Source organism: Dendrobates tinctorius, unplaced genomic scaffold (assembly GCF_039654945.1).
Source record: "Dendrobates tinctorius isolate UK_male_01 unplaced genomic scaffold, ASM3965494v1 ptg000102l, whole genome shotgun sequence".
Classification (NCBI taxonomy): Eukaryota; Metazoa; Chordata; class Amphibia; order Anura; family Dendrobatidae; genus Dendrobates; species Dendrobates tinctorius.
Window position 1 is genome coordinate 45402233 of NW_027361770.1, and position 21970 is coordinate 45424202.

Here is a 21970-nt window from a genome sequence, read left to right on the forward strand (position 1 = left end):
GTGAGGTTAGACTTGGCTCACAATGAACGCCAGGTGCTACTCCAGGACAGACCAACGGACACCCAGCTGCTGGTCCCAGAGGACAGACTGGATGGAGTAGCAGGCAGAGTTTGTATCAGTGTGCAGAAGGCAGAGTTTGTATCAGAGTGCAGTAGACAGGGTCTGCATCGGAGTGCAGCAGGGACTGGTATGTAACCTTACACAACATAGACAGCAAGCAGGAAGGTTGCTCAGGCACCTCCCTAGTGGGGAGGAAGAAATATATACATAATACCTCTCAGCCACTGGCTAGGGAGGAAATAGCAAGTGCACGCGCTGGCCCTTTAACAGGGACGGAGCACCCGCGCCTGTCCTAAGGACATGGCTGGAAGCATGCAAATCATGAGGAAGGGGGGAACCGACCGCAGTGTTGGTGAGTGAAGTGACACGCCGGAGACCCTGCCTGTCAGAGCAGAGACCCAGGGTGATGCTAACAGTAGTCAACTACTGATATTCAAGTAATGTCTTACGTCTGATAAATAAATGCCTGCTACCAATAAAGTTTCCTCCAGGAGTAAAGGTAATTTTTTCACAGATTTTACAATCTGCCTGTCTAATATGAAAGTTTTGAAGAGTTTTCTAGTCCTTCTCTTGTTCAAGGTAAATTACCGCGTTATTTGCTTTGTCTCTTTCCCCCAGAATACTCTTGTACCTATATTCACCAGACACAGGTCAACCTGTCCCCTTATGGGATCACACTGGTTCTGGCAGAAAATCACCTTAGCTAAACTTCACAAGAAGATAAATGAGCTACCAATTCTGAGCTGTTTGGAATTGTACACTCTACATGAAAATTGTGCTAAGATTTCTACTTTTATTACTTTGGATACAGCTTTGTGTAAGATCAATAGACAAAACCTCCTTTGGCAGACAATTCTAAGATCTGTGCAGGAAGTTTCTCCCTGTGGGTTAGTTGCTATATCCTCTCATATGTTGTGATGATGTAAGGGACGTGATTTCTATAAAATATACATTCTTTAACATTGAAATTTAAACATGAAGGAAAAGTTGTGGATTTATAGAAGCTGCAAAATTGAAAGACATACTAATGATATAATAAAAATGTTATTTCTATAGCGCCGACATATTCCGCAGCACTTTACATTTCAGAGGGGACTTGTACAGACAATAGACATTACAGCATAACAATAAACACATAGATCATAACAGATACCAAGAGGAATGAGGGCCCTGCTCGCAAGCTTACAGTCTATGAGGAAAAAGGGGGAGACACGAAAGGTGGGTGGTAACAATTGCTTTTTTTGTTCAGACCAGCCATAGTGTAAGAATCGGGAGTTCATGTAATGCTGCATGAACCGGTTAACAGTCTAAGTTTATTTAGGTCTTCTATTTCTGACATGAGTTATAACCCTCTCAGTCATTTAATTTACATGACTCCATACCATTAATATTAAAACATTTTGTTATATAAAAGTCCTGACCTTTCAATTGTAAGGGACATTGGTCAGGAACTTATAGTTTATATATATTCACACCTGGGCACAATTTCGGAACTCAAGGGGATCACAGCTTTTTAATTTATAATACCTACCTCTTCCGACAAGCCTACAACCTGCAGTAACCACCGATCCACCAAACCGCTGCACGACCAGCTCTACCCTCGCCTACTGTATCCTCACCCATCCCTTGTAGACTGTGAGCCCTCGCGGGCAGGGTCCGTTCTCATCCTGTACCAGTCGTGACTTGTATTAAGATTGCTGTACTTGTATTTATGTATACCCCTTTTCACATGTAAAGCGCCACTATAAATAATATATACACAGCAGTGATCCAATATGCACTCCCTGTGGGTGTAGGATACTTTACTATTAGATTTTATACTAGATAATAAAAGTTATATTCTATTCACATGCTTTATTCTTCTTTCCCCCCTTCCTTACTATCAATATTCTTATATTGGTGCAGACTTATAATGAATTGATGTCCGATCAGTTCTGACAATTAGTTTATTGTAAACTGTGTAAAACAAACGATTGACAGTACGAGGACTTGAAACTTGTGACTGTCTGGTCTAATGGATTCTATGTTATTTAACATAGTGATATCTATTTTTGTCAAAATGTATAGGCTATTTGCTTTTTACAATACATCACATTATCTTCCACTACCGGAATAATTTTCGGAATTTTTTTTTTTTTTTTCTAAATTTTCATTTTCAGCCCAGCAGAATATAAAGCGACTCGTCAAAGCGTGAGCTCTGAAAAATGTATATAGAAATCTACTGTATCATATCAAGGTCATATGATAAACAGTACTCAAGTTGTTTTCTGCGTGGAAAGTGGTTGTGGCAGATCTGGGAGCACGTGGCGGATAATTGGAGATCTACAAGAAAGGTCAATTTGAACATTGCTGGATGAAGTCTTCCTTCTAATTTTCTTTGTCTCATAATAGATGTTGGAAGCACCAGCATGTATGCAATCATCTTATAAAGCAAGTCATCACCATCTGCATGGTAAACATGAAGATTGAATTGTCTTATTAACAATTTATTGAGGCCGTTTCTTTAATAGCGATGTTGTGTTTTACATTGCAAGCACAAAGAAAACCATCAAATCAAGGATCACATTTAATAGAAAACATATAATTACACTGACGTAGAGTAAAATCCTTATATGTCTCATTCCAGGGCTGGAACACCTTCAGAATGCTCAATGAGACGTAATCTAGTCAGTGCAGCAATGCTGCCCCCTAATGCTTGGGACTGAACAATGCAGCATCACGCTGGTAGATTTCGTGACCGCTGTGGTTACTTTCTGATACACGCAGGTATTAAAGCTGCAACCGTAATTTGTAAGATTGATCCGAGGAGAATAACTTGCAAAATGTACAAGCATTTTATTTTAAAATTCTGCAATTTTTCTCCATCTTATGACCAGCAGAGCCTTACACATATGCAATATGGACATTGCTACAGAAATGACGTCTTTACTACATAGGCTGTGTAAGTTAAAGGTGTTCATATATGGGGATTGTTTGTTTATAGGTACAATTTCTTCAGCAATTTATTGTTTATTAAAATTTCTAGCCATTCTTCAGCGATTAAGGCTCTTCTTTATAACTCGTTGCCTTGTCTAGCAGCCAACATGCACAGTGCTTAGCAGCTAGACAGCAGCAGTAGTCAGTCTTCTAGACAATGAAGGGGGGGAAAAAGGATTAACTCCAGAAAGACTAAAAAAACTTAATAAGCAACAATATCCCTCTAAGAACATGGGAATAATCCTTTAATGAGGTTCGTGGGTTCGTGGGTTGGATGGCAATGATGATTGATACAGTGCCAAGGATTCCTCACTAAAGAGGGTAAATGAAAGACGGTTACCACAAAACATATTTCTTTTTATGCCATGCCCCAAAAGATACAATCTCCACCAGTATACATTCCCACAACACATGAACTGTAACAACCACCTTATGTATGCCGGCGCAAAATGGCCTGCAGATTTCTGCTACCATGCAGGTATTGGCATAAACGATCTTTAGGATATCAACATGATGACGCAGTAGAGAAAACAGACGTGTCACAGATCATGACTACGTGTGTGCCTATACTGGCTGCAAGGTCAAAGAATAACAAGAGAAAATTGACCCCTAAAACTTGATTATCAGAAGTGGAGACTGCAAAGATGGTGATTGTAGACCTGGCTTTCTTGAAGTCTTGGGGTCTTCAGTGGAAGTGCTTTGGCAAACTCTTCTACTCTCCACACCTGGCATATCTTTAATTTCAGGCACATTGCATGAGACAATGGTGCAAGTTCTGGTAAATGCAGTAAGTCACACAACATTCCCGTTGATCAAACATCTCATAGCTTCCATATGTGCAGCGAGGCTCAAAGCAGGAGCTACTAGTACCAGGGACCAAAGCTCTCTTCAAGACTAACTTACTAAGCCTTTACCCACACACTTCATTCTCCTTCCTCTGCACACATTGCCAGCCAGCAAAATACTTCATGGAAATTCTAGTTTGACAACGTGTAAATTCTGATGCAGTAGATGGGAGGAAAAGGTTCAGTAGTATGGCGGGCCTTGGAAGCAGACATGCTTATGTCTGCTCACTCCCCAGTAGTCTAGCAATCAGCAACAGAGCAGGGTGTTTTCTCTTTTTTTCCTGACTAACCGGTAACCCCCAATGCTACAAGGACCACAAATTCAGAAACACTGTTCTAGTTCAATTAGTTTTGCTGTTGGTTTCGCATACAGTAAAGCCTTCTTAGAAAATAAGTTATTTGCATGTTCACTTACAGATATATCAAACTCAAGGGGACGAATTTCCTTGGGGTAATGGGTGTAGATATGTAGGTCTTCATAGCTTACAGATTGCTGGTGGTTTAACCGATAGGTTCCCCCCTAAACAATCCAAAGAACAAGGTCCTAGAACCTGGAAACACCATGAATGGACACATGGCTCAACCCCTGCCCTATTCTTAAGTCTATGGGACCTTCGGATATAGCGAAGCGCTGTACTCCATTTTCTGCCACTCCCATATACAGGTGCTTCTCAAAAAATTAGAATATCATTAAAAAGTTAATTTATTTCAGTTCTTCAATACAAAAAGTAAAACTCATTATAGAGAGTCACTATAATCAGAGTGATCTATTTCAAGTGTTTAGATTTGAGTTTTCATTGTCTGTAAGCTATAAAGTCATTATCTCAGTAAATTAGAATACTTTGTAACATCAGCTTGAAAAATGATTTTAAAATCCAAAATGTTGCCCTACTGAAATTATGTTCAGTAAATGCACTCAATACTTGGTCAGGGCTCCTGTTGCATCAATTACTACATCAATGTGACGTGGCATGTCCAGGCGATCAGCCCGCGGCACTGCTGAGGTGTTATGGAAGCCCAGGTTGCTTTGATATCAGCCTTCAGCTCTGCAGTGTTCTTTCTGGTATCTCATCTTCCTCTTGACAATACCCCATAGATTCTTAGTAAAGTTCGTCATCCGTACCGAACACCTACTGTTCAGGCATGGACACCGAACACTGACTTCACCAGGAAGTCCATGTCACTGTTTGGGTTCGGCTGCCTGAACACCAGGTGTTTGTCACGCTGTCATTTGCATGACAGCGCGGCAAACACCGCTTTTGATCGGCGGTGAAATCATCCCCGCCGGTCAGAGAGCTGCAGTTCCCACACTGTCAAAAGACAGTGTAAGCGCTCAGCTGTGATCGGAGGTATAAAGTTTACCTCCGGTCACTGGTGTCAGCTGATGGGACCACTGCTCCCATCATCCGATGCCTTCTGCCGCTAGTAACAGTGAGAGCAGGAGTGGCTGGTGGGAGTATGCATTAGCCGGCTCCTGCACTGTAAATAAACAAAAAAATAAAAACAGCGTGGGTTCACCTATATTTTTGCTAACCAGCCAGGCAAAACTCACAGCTAGGGGCTGCACCTGCCCTGTAGCGGTGGCAAGTGATGCCTTGGACCACTGAGCAACAGTCCAGTTCTTTTTCTCCTTCACCCAGGTAAGATGCTTCTGGCGTTGTCTATTAGTCATGAGTGGCTTAACACAAGGAATAAGACACTTGTAGCACCTTGCCCTGGATAAGTCAATGACTATCAGCAGTCCACTCCTTGCAAGTCTCCCCAAAATTTTTGAATGGCCTTTTGTTAACAATTCTTTCAAGGTTGCGGTTATCCCAGTTGCTTGTGCACCTTTTTCTACCACACCTTTTCCTTCCACTCAACTTTCCATTAATAGGCTTGGACACAGCACTCTGAACAGTCAGCTTCTTTAGCAATAACCTTTTGTGGCTTACTCTCTGTGTCAATGACTGCCTTCTGGACATCTGTCAAGTCAGTAGCCTTCCTCATGATTGTGGAGCTACTGCAACAGACTAAGGGTATGTGCACACGTAGTTTTTAGTCTCTGCGGATTTTGTAGAGAAAACCGCAGGAAATCCGCAGGACAAAGTGCTGCGGTTTATCTGCGGATTATCTGCGTTTTTTCTGCGGTTTTGCCCTGCGGTTTTACACCTCATAATGGATGAGGTGTAAAACCGCAGCGTTTCTGCACCAAACAATTGACATGCTGCGGATTGTAAACCGCAGCAAAACCGCGCGGAAAAAAACGCAGCATGTGCACAGCTTTTTTTTATTTCCATAGGAAATAAAGGTACTGTACAACGCAGCAAAATCTGCTGCGTTTCTGCAGAGCCAAAAACGCTGCGGAAACGCAGCAGAATCCGCAGCGTGTGCACATACCCTAAGAGACCTTTTTAAACGATTAGGAAGTCTTTACAGGTGTTTTTGCTATTCTAATTTACTAAGATAATGACTTGAGCTTTCATTGGCTGTAAGCCATAATCATCAAAATTAACAGAAATAAACACTTGAAATATATTATAGTCATTACAAACAGTATGAGCTTCACTTTTTGTATTGAAGAACTGAAATAAATTAACTTCTTGATGATACTCCATTTTTGTGACAAGCACCTGTACAATGAATAGATGGTTCTGAGGAGTCCCATTCTCAGGATCCACAGCCCTGTTGTCGGGATCACTAGCCAACTATCAGAAAGTTATGCCATATTCTACGCAAAGGGAAGAACTTCCAGCTGTGGGGAAACCTCTTTCAAGTGCTCATTCAGAAGTCCATACAAATTAGTCTGAGCACAGACTGCTAATGCATAGACTAGCTGCAAGTTTTCAGACTAGAGCGTCTTGTATTTCTACGTGGCTGTCACGCTCAGGTCGGGACAGTCACAGTCAGCCCGTTCATTGAGTTCAGATCTTCGACAGATTTGGACGGACATGTGAATGAGCCCTTAAGAAGCACTCATTAACCATTTTTCCCCCAAAACCTGTGCAAATGTCAGAGTAGTGTAGCGTCAGTGTGATAATATACTCACCGATCGTTACCTGCTCCGATATCCATCACCGTTGCCTTCTTCTTAAAAATTGTGTGACAGCAATTCTGACTCTCTAGATCACATTGGGGTTTAAACATGAGCCAAAAGTATCTTTAAGGCCACGTTCGCACATTCTGGTTTTGGCTTACAAATACTGATGTAAAATAGTGACCAAATACTGGAATGGGAGAAAAATGTAGAAGTAATGCAAGTTTTTCTATTATACTTTCCCTCTAATTGTTCCACTCCTAAATTTGGTTTACAAATACTGATGTAAAATACTGACCAAATACAGAAAGTGTGAACGTGGCCTTACACTGTAAGCTTATGGATCATTGTTCTGACTCTCCATAGATTTAACACTGTAAAAGACACTTCCTTGTCACACAGAACACAGTGTGACCTAGAGAGTCGGAATTATCCTGACTTAGAAGAGGACAGGACTGGAGCTGGACACTGAAGAATGTTAAATACACAGGTTTAGAGAGGGAGAAAAAAAAAAGTAATTTGGTCCTTAATTACCAAGCCAATTTTGACAATTCTGATCACTGTCACTTTATGAGGTTATCGCTCGGGAATGCTTCAACACATTCACACGGATTCTGACAATGTTTTTTCCTGACATATTGTAATCCGTGTTAGTGGTAACATATCTTCAATATAACTTAAGTTTATTTATGAAAAAATGGAAATTTGTCAAAGTTTTTTTTTAAATTTTGCAATTTTCAAACTTTCATTTTATTACCCTTAAATCAGAGTGGTGTCACACAAAATAGTTAATAAATAACATTTCCCACATACCAACTTAACAGCACAATTTTGGAAACTTTTTGTTTTGTTAGGACATTATAAGGGTTAAAAGTTGACCAGCGATCTCATTTTTCCAACAAAATTTACAAAACCATTTTCTTTCTACGTAAAATTGGCTGGAATCAATGGCAGGCGCTATGTCACGTTTGGAGACCCCCTGATACACCTAAACAATGGAACCCCCCTAATTCTAACTCCAACCCTAGCACACGTCCAACCCTAATCTCAACCATTACCCTAGCATTACCCTACCCTAACTCTAGCCCCAACCGTAACCTTAGCCCAACCCTAGTCCAAGCCCAACCCCAACACTAACCCCAGCCCCAACCCTAGCCCAACCTTAACCCTAGCACAACCATAACTCAACCCCAACCCTACCCTATCCCTAGCCCCAAACGTAACCCTAGCACAACCTTAGTCTATGCCTAGTGACAACACTAACCCTAGCCCCAACACTAACCCAAGCCCTAGCCCCAATCCTAACCCTAACCATAGCCCCAACCGTAAGCAAACCATAGCCCCAACCGTAAGCCAAACCATAGCCCCAACCGTAACCCTAGCCCAACCCCAACTCTAACCCTAGCCCCAACCTTAACCCCAGCTCAACACTAACCCTAGACAAACCCTAGCCCAACCATAACACTAATGCAAAAATGGAAATAGATTTTTTTAATTTTATTATTTTTACCTAAGGGGGTGATAAAGGGGGGTTTGATTTACTATTTTTTTGTTTTGATCACTGCGATAGGGTCTATCACAGTGATCAAAATGAACCAATAGAAAAAATTTCCTATTGTTGCCGGGTGGCAGATCTCGGCGAGTGCACTGCGCATGCGCCCGCCATTTTCTTCCCGGAAGAAGTCGCCGACAGCCGGGGAACAGGACTGGGGGATGCAGGAGGGTCCAGGGACACCGGAGGTATCGGGAAAGGAGGGGGGCTCGGAGGACCCCATTTCTCTCTCCTGTGCTAGATCGTATCAGAGGAGAGAGATAACGGTGATCGCAATACTGGGGTAGGTAAAACCCAGCCCGAATCATGTTCTCCGGGGTCTCAGCTACCACCCGGTAGCCGAGAACGCGGAGAATTTCCGACCCGGGGGGTGGGGGTTTGGGGCAAACTATAGCCTTATTTCTCAGCACCATTAAAAGGCGTATAGGCGGTCGTTAAGGGGCTAATGCGGGTTAATGTCCATTCTCATTCATCCAGGGCTTCTTTCTAGGATAGAACGGCAATATGCTAACTGTATACTCTGTACATTTTTCATGTCTCAGTCATCAAAACCTACACAAAAAACTTGTGAATGTAGTTAACCAGGTTCTAATCTTATATGATGGCTACACGGCATCTTCACTAAATGCAATTTTTTCCAACCTTTTTCCAGGCATACCTTAAACAACTTAGCAATTAATGTTTATGGAAAATGATTAGGACTTGAGAATTTTATTTTTAAAGAAATGGATCTGACCAAACTTAAAATTGATACAAGCAGGTTTTAGCCTCACAAGGGAAAATTTAAAAACAATACTAACAGAAAATAGATTTCTTACATAAAAGTAATAGTCACAACTATGAAATGGTGACTTGGTCCACTGGACTGACTGTTCATGTTTTTAATGATTTTCACTACATGTGCCGTTGGCCGTAGACTTATCTGTACATACTGAGGCATCATCTTTCTTCAGATCACTGCCATCAACATTGTCAGGTCCTTGATCCCCATCTCCTGACAGTTGTTCCTCTTCCTTCAAGCATCCAATATCCATATCTTCAGGTTCCTGCTGGCCTTCAGGTTCTGCTGATGCATTTCCTGTAGTTTCCTGGTTCTTGAAAACTTCCACTCCCATCATTCTCAAATAATGCATTCTCTCATTTTTGGGTACAAAGGAACGAATTGATGTTTTACCTCGCCACCCGCAAAGAACGATGGGGCACTGAAGAGTCTCTGGTTTCCTAAATAAACAGTGGAAGACAGTAGATTTAGTTAAGAAAAAAAAAAAAAGGTACAAACAGAATGTATTGAATGGACGAAAATAAAGTCATGAAAGATAATTTACCTATTATTACTGATACAATCAGCAAAACATAAGGGGACTGTTTGGTTACTATGTGACTGCAGACTTGTGAATCCTCACATTACGCTGTGAGAATGCTCTGTTGCTGGCACCAGAAGAGGAGGGGACGTGACCGTAAGAATGTGATTGCATACATGTGCTAACGTGCCAACTAGACTGTATCCGGCCTTGCTCAATGAAGATGTTTTGGGTGAGGACGCATACAGTCTACTCGAAACGTGACCAAGCATATGCAAATCGCATATTTGCGGTAACACATTGCTGCTCACTGCAGACTTGTGAATCCTCACAGCGTGTGCACTGCGTACTGTAAGGATTCACAAGTCTTAGAGTGACTGCAGACTTGTAGTTTAAGAACAGACACCAACTTCAATAGTGCAAGTTTTTTTTTTGTTTTGTTTTTTTAAAGATGAATGCTGTGTTTTTCAATTTTTGTGTCCAAAAAAAAAAAAAAACCACGCTTGTGCCCAGATTCTAAATAGCAAAACAAAATTTGTGGGGATTTTTGGTGGCATTTTTCACGTACGATATTTTCTCAGTTTTGTTTTTTTCTTTTTGTTTGCTCTTTTCGTTTGTTCAAATTCCAGAATTTCTTGGTATGGGCTGTTTTCAAGTATTAATTTTTTTTCACAGCTATACATAACCACATAATAGTCATATTTTTGTCTCTATTATGGACTTGTGACCCAAAGTAACAGCTGTAAAATGGGCAAGAGAAATAATAATAAAAACATAAAAAATTCCTACATTCAATACAATTGGCATTTACTTACTGTGGATCTGGCTCATATTTTAGGATGATACTTCCCATTGCTACAAAAATGAAAAAAAAAAAAAAAGTTAATTATCAAGATACATATTTATAGTCCAGTTCTATTCTGTTCTAGCCAACGCAAACTATTAAGTGCTGGAGGATTAAAGTGCTCTAAACAAGTATTGTGGGAAGGATACAGAACATGAAAAGATACGTTAAACTGCAATTAGCGAGCATTGTGGTTACCAAATAGAGATTGGCACGCTGACAACGCTTGAGAAGAAATGCTGCATGTGGCATGCAGTCGAAAATCAAACAGATTTGGCCTTACTAATCCCACAGCCTTCTGCTGCAGAGCTGTTAAGCTCTCAAACACAATTGTGTTACTCAACAGCCAAGACAGACTGAACTAAGAGTCTGCAAAAAAAAACAAAAAACCTTTAAACCCTTGCACAATACGTTCATTTCATTTCCTTGTGGGAAGAAAATCAGTGAGAACATAGAAACATAGTAATGACAGTATTGCCTCACACTGAAGATCACCATGCTGCAATGCTAACCATGCAATGCCTCTCTGCACTGCCCAATGACCAAGTTCCAAACGTATATAGCACCAGATGCCACCGGCAAAGACCGATACATGGAAAATTGTTGTTTTGAGGGGAAAAAAATGCGAGTGCTCCAATTACCTCCATGCCTGCTATAAATATATATTAAAGGACTTCCCACCTATCCACACTGAGGGTCCTAGAGCCCCGATGGATTGGAATGATGGATCTACAGATACACAAACTCCTTTCATTGCCAATTAAAGTCCCATATTCAAGTACAGCACTTAGCTAACACTGCAGTCTCCCAGACAATGGAAAGAACAATAGTGCACATATCACATCTGGTCCATATGTATCCTCTCTGCTGTCCAGAATCCCAGAGTGCCTATCTATTTATATAACTGCCTTGTGATGTTTTCATTTACTGTTCTGTCCAGATGTCACCGTATCCCAGAATTCCAAGTGGAGGAAGTTCACAGACCGCCATATTGGCACACTCGTGATGGGTGTCTCAATATGGAAACTGCTGCTGGTACCAACCTATTGCGCGGTACCACCAGAGGAACACCGTCGCACCACACACAATCTCACACAACCTCTTGCGCGGTACCACCAGCGGAACACCGTCGCAGGCACAGTGAATCATTCGGCTGATCCTGTCAGCAGATGCGCGACGTGTCTACAAGCAGAGGAAGCCGGTCACATTAAAAGGATTTTCCCACGAATGAAAGTTTATTTTAAAAATTGTCTGTGTCTGACCATGTACGGAGCATACCACATGTCCTGGGCAAGGGAGGAAGCAACAGACAATACTGACATTACAGCAGGGGAATCACAGAGGATTCGTTTTGTGAGGTAAAATATTTCACTGACTGTTTTTAAACAATATTTTACCTCACAAAATGTATCCTCTGCGATCCCCTGCTGTAAGGTCAGTATTGTCTTTTGCTTCCTCCCCTACCCAGGAGCTGTGGTATGTTCTGTACATGGACAGACACAGGGGTGAGAGAGAGCACAGGGGGGAGACAGCTCAAACGGGACAGCACATGAGGGGAGAACACAGCACAGGAAGGAGAGAGACAGCAGACAAGGGGGATAGCACATGGGGTAGACAGGTCAAAAAAGAGCACAGACAGGAGAAGTCAGCACATGGGGAAAGAGAGAGTGGATAGGTGGGTGGGCACATGGGGGGGAAATTCTTAACGCTGCAAAGCCTGCCCCCATCGTGACATTACCGCCCTCCCGATGCGATAGCATCGAGCCTCCATCTAGTGAGTCATATCCGACTCCATATCAAATTTTCTAAAACTTAATAAAAAGGACAAAATTGAACTCATCATCTTTCCTCCATTGTAGTCATAGAATCATAGAGTTGGAAGGGACCTCCTGGGCCATCTGGTCCAACCCCCTGCTCAAAGCAGGATTCGCTAAATCATCCCAGTCATATGTCTGTCCAGCCTCTGTTTGAAGACTTCCATTGAAGGTGAACTCACCACTTCTCGTGGCAGCCTGTTCCACTCATTGATCACTCTGTCAAAAAGTTTTTTCTAATATCTAATCTGTGTCTCCTCCCATTCAGTTTCATCCCATTGCTTCTAGTCTTTCCTTGTGCAAATGAGAATAAAGTTGATCCTTCTACAATGTGACAGCCCTTTAGATATTTGTAGACAACCATAAATGACACAAGGTTTTCCCCTGTCTCACAAGTGCATGGCCTGGGTGTTACATTTGACTCTGCTGTGTCCTCCATATCCAAGAGGTAACCTCCTCCTGCCACTTATATTTCCACAATCCGTCCTTTGCTCAACACTGAATCAACTAAAAGGTTTGTACATGTCCTCATCATCTCCATCTCAACTATTGCAATATATTCCTGTGTCCCCTCATCTAAATCCCTCGCACCTTCTTCAGTCAGTTATTGACTCCACTGCCCAATTTATTCACCTCTCCCCTCAATGCTTCTCTGCAAATCTCTTCATTGGCTTCCAATTCCCCAGCAAACCTAAATGAAACCACTAACGGTCACTTAAGAGGCTGTCCATAATCTGTCTCCTGTATACAACTCTAAACTAATCTCCCGATATGTAATCTCCAATCCTCACAAGCCACCCTTCTCTCTCTCTCTTATGTTCCTCACCAAATTGCCTACCAAGATTTTCCAAAACATCGTCCATCCTCTGGAATTCAGTGTTCAGCATGTCCGATTGTCTCCCAGACACAACCAGAAAATAAATAATCCCACAGCCACCTCATGACCACCGGAGCAGTGTCACCTCCAGACCTACTGCCTCTCTCCGCATTCCCATGTACATTGTAAGACTGTGAGAGAGGGCAGAGTGCTCTCTCTCCATACCAGTCTGTCACTATAATATCTGAGTATTATAGATACAGAAATCCTCAAATAATAAGAATACAAGAGTACTGCAAAAATTACTCACCCAAATCCTTAGTCTGCTTTTGAGTTTCACTGCTGAATTTACTCAAGAAAGGATTTTCCTGAGTGAGAAGAATCTTGATATCATCTACAGAAACCATTACAACTCTTGACTTAATGAATGGATAAATTGTATATATTCCCTGAAAATGGAAGAAGAAAGAAGAGAACATAACCAGTCCTGCTCACCACTCATAAGAGCACACATTTCAGAGCATATACCACCGACATAATGCAAAATCTAGACAGGTTACTCTATAGCAATATATGTATCTATTTTAAAGGAAACCTGTTCACCAGGTTTGGCAGATATGAGATATGGCCACCATCTTTCAGGGCTGATATACAGCATTCTATAATGCAGTATATCTGCCCCCAACCCGACCTGTAAGAAGAAAAAATAACTTTTATTATACTCACCTGCGGGGTGGTCCGATCAGAGGGATGTCGCTGGTCTTGATCCGGCATCTCCTATCTTGTGATGCCGCCCTCCTGCTGGCTTCGTGTGGATGACGTGTGCCTGCATCATCTACAGTCTGCTCGACATCACGCTCCTGAGCAGTTGCACTTCTCTGTCACTGCAGTACTTTGATCTGCCCTCAACATGGCAGATAAGTACGCCTGTGCTGGAGCACTGTGTCGGGGAGACTGTGTAGATGACGCAAGGATGCGTCATCCATTTGAAGTAAGCAGGATGGCGGAATCGCAAGAAGATGGGAGGCGTCAGATCGAGAAGAGAAACACCCCTAAGACCAGACCGCCCCCCCGCAGGTGAGTACAATAAAAGTTATTTTTCTACTCTTACAGGTCGGGTTGGGGGGCAGATATACAGCATTACAGAATGCTGTATATAAGCCCTGAAAGGTGATGGCCGTATCTTATATCAGTCAACCAGGTGACAGGTTTCCTTTAATAGGAGACATATGTCAGATTTCAATACGTTGTTCTTTCCATTTACCTCTTGTGCAAGTCTGTAAGCACAGCCATACTGCTCGCCATCATTATTACGACAAAGCACTTTTATACCAGTATTAATTACCTGGAAAAGAATGAAGTGTATTTAAGATGGTAAACTCATATTGTTATTTCCGACTATATTTCAATTTTCACCAATTCACAGTACTTGTTCTCACCCACAAAGCTCTCCACAGTGCAGCACCCCCTTACATCTCCTCCCTCATTTCTGTCTATCGGCCTAACCGACCGCTGCGCTCTGCAAACGACTTTCAACTAACCTCTTCACTAATCCGTACCTCCCACTCCCGACTCCAAAACTTCTCCCGCGCTGTGCCAATCCCCTGGAATGCTCTACCCCAAGAAATTAGGACTTTCCACAATTTGCATAGTTTCAGGCACACCCTCAAAACACATTTGTTCAGAGCGGCCTATCACGTTCACTAATCAAAGTCATTCGATGTGTAAGTGTGCGTGTGTAGCCCATTCACTATCTCCATCCATCCCTCACTCTCTCAAGATGGCTGGACCATCATTGTAAATACACACCTGTACTTTGTATCTCCCCCACCTCATTCATTGTAGATTGTAAGCTCTCACGAGCAGGGTCGTCTTATTTTGCTTTAATTATTGTATTTAACGCTGTTACTTATGACTTGTGTTTTGAAACTGTTAAACTGTAAATCGCTGCGGAATATGTTGGCGCTATATAAAGATTATTATTATTATGCCTTTACCGGTTTTGTTCTACACTGTATAGCGTTATGGTATGGGATACATAAATTACTTGAAGAAAATAGCAGATCAGATGCACTGCACTAAAAACCTTAAAAATGCTGAAAATGAACAAGATTACTTTAATGGATTTGCCTTTTGAGCATATTGTGATGTGCTCTTATGCCAGGAAAGCTCTGTGCCACTTTGTTGATTCTTTAAAGTCCACACCACAGGGAAAATTAGACATTACACAGCGTTCATTCATATCAATGGGTCATTTGTGCAATGCAGGACAGGTCCTCTAGAACACGAGATGTTCTTTATGCCCACTCTGGCCAGTGAATAAGAATACAAAAACAGAGGACCCCCCTACTACAACATGGGAACATTTTTTTAAAAAGACATTTCAAAATAAACAAACTGTCAACTACGGAGCCTTTGTTCACATCCATATAGGAAAGGAAAAGCACAATAACAATTACATTTCCATTAAAATTTTAAGGGTCTGACTCATGACCAAACACATAACGATAACCCCAAAAGGAAACGCAGAAGCTCACAGTCTTCATGAATATTGTGATTTATTCATCCGTCAGGGTGTGACCAAATGGGCCATATTTGCTGTGGAATTTCTATAGCAAATATGCAGCCGTAATGTACGCACTTAAGAGTGTCACCCCCAAAATGCAAATTCAGCTTCTTAAACATTTGCTTTGGGGTTCCTAAAACCATACCAGTAATATATAATTTAGAAATAGGGTATGTGCCCACGATCCGGAGTTGCTGGCGGTTGGATGCTGCATACTTATGAAGCGTCCAAATGTTACAGCATGGTGGATTGGATTTCAAGAAATCCCATGTCCACTATGCGCCCACAAATGCCCGCGGATCACCCACCGAGACGGATATGCGGGGCGTCTTTCCAGACAGTAGTATGTCAATTTCTCTTGTGGAGACGCTAGTCTCAGCAAGATAAAGTTCACCAATAGAACATATTTGATACGGTGAAGCTGCACGGTTCAGTGAACACATGCGAATTCACCTGCGCTGCATCCAAAGCGCTGCTACTTCCAGATCGTGTGCAACCGGCTTTATAGTTGTAGATAACCTGACTTATCTCACATGTAAATGAGGGCGCGTCAGAGCACCTTTGGTGTTGCCAGGAGATCAGTGCACCGTTAGCCCCTCCAATTTGCATATCCAATATGGTCCCTGATCTTGACTGACAGTGCTGGCTTGCCTAAACTCCAATCCCTTCACCCGCGCTCATACACTGGAGGAGCCCAGTCAACACCTGCTTAAGCTAATTTGCATCCGCTACACAAGGAAGTACAGTGAGCGTGCCAGAAATCATTGTGTGAGCGAAGAGGGGTATGGGAGGAAAATTTCATTTGGGCCAATACCCCGAGGAGATCTGCAAATGTAATATGGCAAACTAAAACCAATCCAGCTAAAATTTGTACTACAAAAGCCATATGACAATGGTCTTCTGCGCTATCCCCCCAAAGAGTAGAGTATGACCACATATAGGATATTGCCATACTTGTCAGAACTTCTGTAACAAATTGTGACACGATTGTTCTTTAATTATTCCTTGTGAAATGAAATCTTTTGGGCCCAAACTACATTTTAATGGGAAAAAAATGGCTCCATACCCGCCGAAAGAAATTCATCAAATTCTCCGTTTCAAAATCCAAAAGCACCCTCACCTTCTGAGCCCCAGTGTGTATAAACCACATATAGCGCCCACAAGTTTGGCATTTCTGTGGTGATGAGAGCCTGCCTAATATACAGGTGTGTGTCTCTAGAAGCATGAGCTGGGCATAATGTACTGGTGACTGCAACATACTGGTCACTACAACAGCAGTTTGCAATTGTCACTCACCAACATCCACTGTTACCCATTTTAAAAGTTGTTTTCAACCACATATGGGGTATCAGTAAACTCAGGAGAAATTGCACAACAAACTTTGGGGTCCATTTTCTCCTTTTGCCCTTGTGAAAATACAAAATTTGTAGCTAAAGAAGATTTTTGTGGGAAAAATTAGATTTTTTTATTTCCACGGCTCTACGTTATAAACTTCTGTGAAGCACATGGGGGTTTCAAGACACACATCTAGATAAGTTCCCTAAGGCTATGTGCCCACGTTAGCGTTTAAAACCTGACATAAAACCGATCTCCTTCCCAGAAAACGAGCGTTTTTTTCCGCGCGTTTTTGCTTAAAAACTGTGCGTTTTTTTCCGCGCGTCTTATGGACTCGTAGGAAACAGCTAAAAATGCGGACTTAAGCGGAAAACAATGAACATGCTGCGTTTTTAGCCGCTAAGAGTTTCCTATGCGGAAAAAAACGTATCAATTGGCACAAAGGCCAAAATGCATTAAAATGAATGGGAAGCTTATTTTAAGTGTTTCTGAAGCGTCTGATCCGGCACAAACGCTTCAAAAACGCTTAAAAAAAGCAACGTGGGCACACAGCCTAAGGGGTCTAGTTTCCAAAATGATGTCACTTGTGGGGGGTTTCCACTGTTTAGGCACATCAGGGGCTCTTCAAACGCGACATGGCATCGCTAATTATTCCATAAAATTTTTGCATTCAAAAAGTCAAATGGCGCTCCTTCCCTTCCAAGCCCTGCGTGCGCCCAAACAGTACTATTCCCCCACATATGGGGTATCGGCGTACTCAGGAGAAATTGTACAAGTTGTATAGAGCAATTTCTCCTGTTACCCTTGTGAAAGTTTAAAAAAAAAAAAAAAAAAAATTACTTTTCTTTCACAAAAATTTTCCTTTAGATCTAATTTTTATTTTTTCCTTCCACATTTCCAAAAATTCCTGTGAAGCACCTGAAGGGTTAATAAGCTTCTTAAATGTGGTTTAGAGTACCTTGAGGGGTGTAGTTTTTTCGCTAGTGTCATTTTTGTGTATTTTGTCATATAGACCCCTCAAAGTCACTTCAAGTGTGAGGTGGTCCATAAAAAAATGGTTTTGGAAATGTTGTTGTAAAAATGAGAAATCGCTGGTCAACTTTTAACCCTTACATAACTTCCAAAGAAAAATGTTTCCAAAATTGTGCGGATGTAAAGTAGACTTGTGGAAAATGTTATTAACTATTTTGTGTGATATGACTGATTTAAGGGCACAAAAATTAAAAGTTTCAAAATTTTCAAAAATTTTCACCAAATTTCTGTTTTTTTTTTCACAAATAAACGCAAGTCATATCAATTAAAGTTTACCACTATTATAAAGTACAATATGTCACGAGAAAATCTCAATCACCAGGATCCGTTGAATCGTTCCAGAGTTATGACCTCAAAAAGCGACAGTGGCCAGAATTGTAAAAATTGGCCTGGTCATAAGCGATTTCAATGTGATTAACCTCCATTCTGTCAGGGAATTTTTATTTTTTGCAAAGGTTCTTTATTTTTTACCAATGACAGACATGATCAAAATTAATTTGTGATGCAAATGTGCGCACTGGATGACCTCCCTCTCCTCTATTAGCCACAGCAGAGTAAATGTAATCTCTCACATTGGAGGGCCCTGTCCAGAATTCTCCCACAACACTGCAGATTAGGGGCGACTGCTTCAAGAGAAGAGTTTTCACCTTTTCTTAAAGATTAAACTAAAGCAAGCCTCCTCTAAGGGAGAAATATGAAAGAAATACCTTCATCTTCTCACTATTATGGAGCAGCACATTTCTTAGTTCCTTGGAGACCATATACAGTTGTTTCTTCTTCCCTTCTAGGGTACGAGTCAAGAGATTCTGCTGTGGAAAAGATGGATCAAGGGCATAGAATTTCCTGCCAATAGAAATTTAATTAGGTGCCACCAAAAAAATAAAAATGGAAAAAAAAAAAAAATGCATAAACCGGTTTAAAATGGCATGGTAGTTTTACTGCCCTATGGAAATAAAACAATTATGCAATGTAATGTGATGACAGAACACCCACACAACACACATTCGCTTCCCAATCTGTCATACTCCTACGCAGGTACACACTGCTGGGGTAGACATATACTGCACAGGAAGAGACATACAGAAAATTCTGCAGAATGTGAACTGGAACCAGTTCCTTAAAAGATTTTTTGGTGGATGTGGTCCAGAAGGCTTTGTATATTGAAGCCTGCGCTAGGAAAGAACTTGCCACGAATGGGCTAAGAGTAGCTGCAATGATTACATCTAGCGGTACACAGGAGGCGGGTACATCTAGCGGCACACAGGAAGGAGGGTGCATCTAGCGGCACACAGGAAGGAGGGTAAATCTAGCGGCACACAGGAAGGAGGGTAAATCTAGCGGCACACAGGAAGGAGGGTAAATCTAGCGGCACACAGGAAGGAGGGTACCTAACGGCACACAGGAAGGAGGGTACATCTAGCGGCACACAGGAAGGGGGGTACATCTAGCGGCACACAGGAAGGAGGGTACATCTAGCAGCACACAGGAAGGGGGGTACATCTAGCGGCACACAGGAAGGGGGGTACATCTAGCGGCACACAGGAAGGGGGGTACATCTAGCGGCACACAGGAAGGGGGGTACATCTAGCGGCACACAGGAAGGGGGGTACATCTAGCGGCACACAGGAAGGATGGTACATCTAGCGGCACACAGGAAGGAGGGTACCAAACGGCACACAGGAAGGAGGGTACATCTAGCGGCACACAGGAAGGAGGGTACATCTAGCGGCACACAGGAAGGGGGGTACATCTAGCGGCACACAGGAAGGGGGGTACATCTAGCGGCACACAGGAAGGGGGGTACATCTAGCGGCACACAGGAAGGGGGGTACATCTAGCGGCACACAGGAAGGGGGGTACATCTAGCGGCACACAGGAAGGAGGGTGCATCTAGCGGCACACAGGAAGGAGGGTAAATCTAGCGGCACACAGGAAGGAGGGTAAATCTAGCGGCACACAGGAAGGAGGGTAAATCTAGCGGCACACAGGAAGGAGGGTACCTAACGGCACACAGGAAGGAGGGTACATCTAGCGGCACACAGGAAGGGGGGTACATCTAGCGGCACACAGGAAGGAGGGTACATCTAGCAGCACACAGGAAGGGGGGTACATCTAGCGGCACACAGGAAGGGGTGTACATCTAGCGGCACACAGGAAGGGGGGTACATCTAGCGGCACACAGGAAGGGGGGTACATCTAGCGGCACACAGGAAGGGGGGTACATCTAGCGGCACACAGGAAGGATGGTACATCTAGCGGCACACAGGAAGGAGGGTACCAAACGGCACACAGGAAGGAGGGTACATCTAGCGGCACACAGGAAGGAGGGTACATCTAGCGGCACACAGGAAGGGGGGTACATCTAGCGGCACACAGGAAGGGGGGTACATCTAGCGGCACACAGGAAGGGGGGTACATCTAGCGGCACACAGGAAGGGGGGTACATCTAGCGGCACACAGGAAGGGGGGTACATCTAGCGGCACACAGGAAGGGGGGTACATCTAGCGGCACACAGGAAGGGGGGTACATCTAGCGGCACACAGGAAGGGGGGTACATCTAGCGGCACACAGGAGGCGGGTACATCTAGCGGCACACAGGAAGGGGGGTACATCTAGCGGCACACAGGAGGCGGGTACATCTAGCGGCACACAGGAAGGGGGGTACATCTAGGAAGGGAGGGACATCTAGCTGCACACGGAGACAGGGGGACATCTAGTAGCCCACATTTAGCTTCCCTTTTTGTATGAAAAATCTGCTGTAAAAACACAAAAACAATGACTTACTGTATAGGAGGGAAGACTGGATCATCCGCTGACAGAAAAACAAAGGGATCTTCCTTGAATCCAAATAACTTCATCTTTTTGGACGGAGGGGGCCTGTACACAGGAAAATAATACATGTTTGAGCTTAAATATAACAAAATATTTCCAATTGTAGTTTAAAGGACAACTATTGGGCCATTGTATTGTGGCTATATGGTGGTAAAGCTTTTCTATAATGAAAGATGTTCATTAAGCTAGTCAAATCTGATCAATTTCCAAAAGAAGTTCGCTGCTCCAGATCAACCTCTGAAGATCAGCATGTCAAAAGCTTTTCTCTACATGGTTGACCATAGATAGGTCCTGTAGTTCTTTTCTGTCAGGTCGCACAGGCTTAGCAGATACCGACTATTTTTCCAGCAGTCTTAGGCTTCATTCAAACATCCGTTTTTAAACACGGACATGAAAAAATAGTTCCAGTGTGATCAGTGTCTCATCAAGGGCACGGTTTTTGTGTCCGCTTTTGCCATCAGTGCTTTTCACGGATGGATAAATAAATTACATAGCTTCTCCTATCCTTTGCAGTAATAAATATGTGGGCGCACACAAATTGATGGTGATGGTGGAGACAGAAAAGGATTACATTTATTGATAACTAAACTGTGTTCCAAATTATTATGCAAAAAGAGTTTAGGAGTGATAAGGTTAGAATTTTTTTGTTTGTCATTTAAACTCATTGATGGTGATGTGTGTCAGGGCTCTTTATATCACTGAAAGCAATTGCAAATACCTGTGCAAATTAGTTTGGCGGGTGTGTCCAGATAAAGGCAAGACTACTTAAGAAGGCTGTTCCACATTATTAAGCAGCCTACATTTTTTGCCAAAATGGGAAAGAAAAAGGATGTGTCGGCTGCTGAGAAGCAACAAATTGTGGAGTATTTAGGTCAAGGCATGACTACAATCAACATTGCCAAGACACTTCATCATGATCATTGCACAAGAAGTATGTAGCTGATTCCCAGCACACACGTGTGTGTGCTGATCAGGAAAA

The 21970-nt window shown here is 42.6% G+C and overlaps 1 protein-coding gene across 1 annotated transcript in view; it reads right to left on the minus strand.

Annotated features, from left to right (window-relative positions):
- Positions 1 to 9144: 9144 nt before the first annotated feature.
- NSUN2 (NOP2/Sun RNA methyltransferase 2) overlaps positions 9145 to 21970 on the minus strand; it is a 97664-nt gene continuing 84838 nt past the window's right edge. Inside the window, exons 14-19 of the mRNA XM_073587869.1 lie at positions 20944 to 21036; positions 18866 to 19001; positions 14490 to 14570; positions 13536 to 13674; positions 10566 to 10605; positions 9145 to 9670 (exon numbers count right to left, since the gene is read on the minus strand). Coding sequence (XP_073443970.1) covers positions 9331 to 9670; positions 10566 to 10605; positions 13536 to 13674; positions 14490 to 14570; positions 18866 to 19001; positions 20944 to 21036 — 829 coding nt within the window. The 3' untranslated portion in view covers positions 9145 to 9330. The remainder of the gene's footprint in view (positions 9671 to 10565; positions 10606 to 13535; positions 13675 to 14489; positions 14571 to 18865; positions 19002 to 20943; positions 21037 to 21970) is intronic.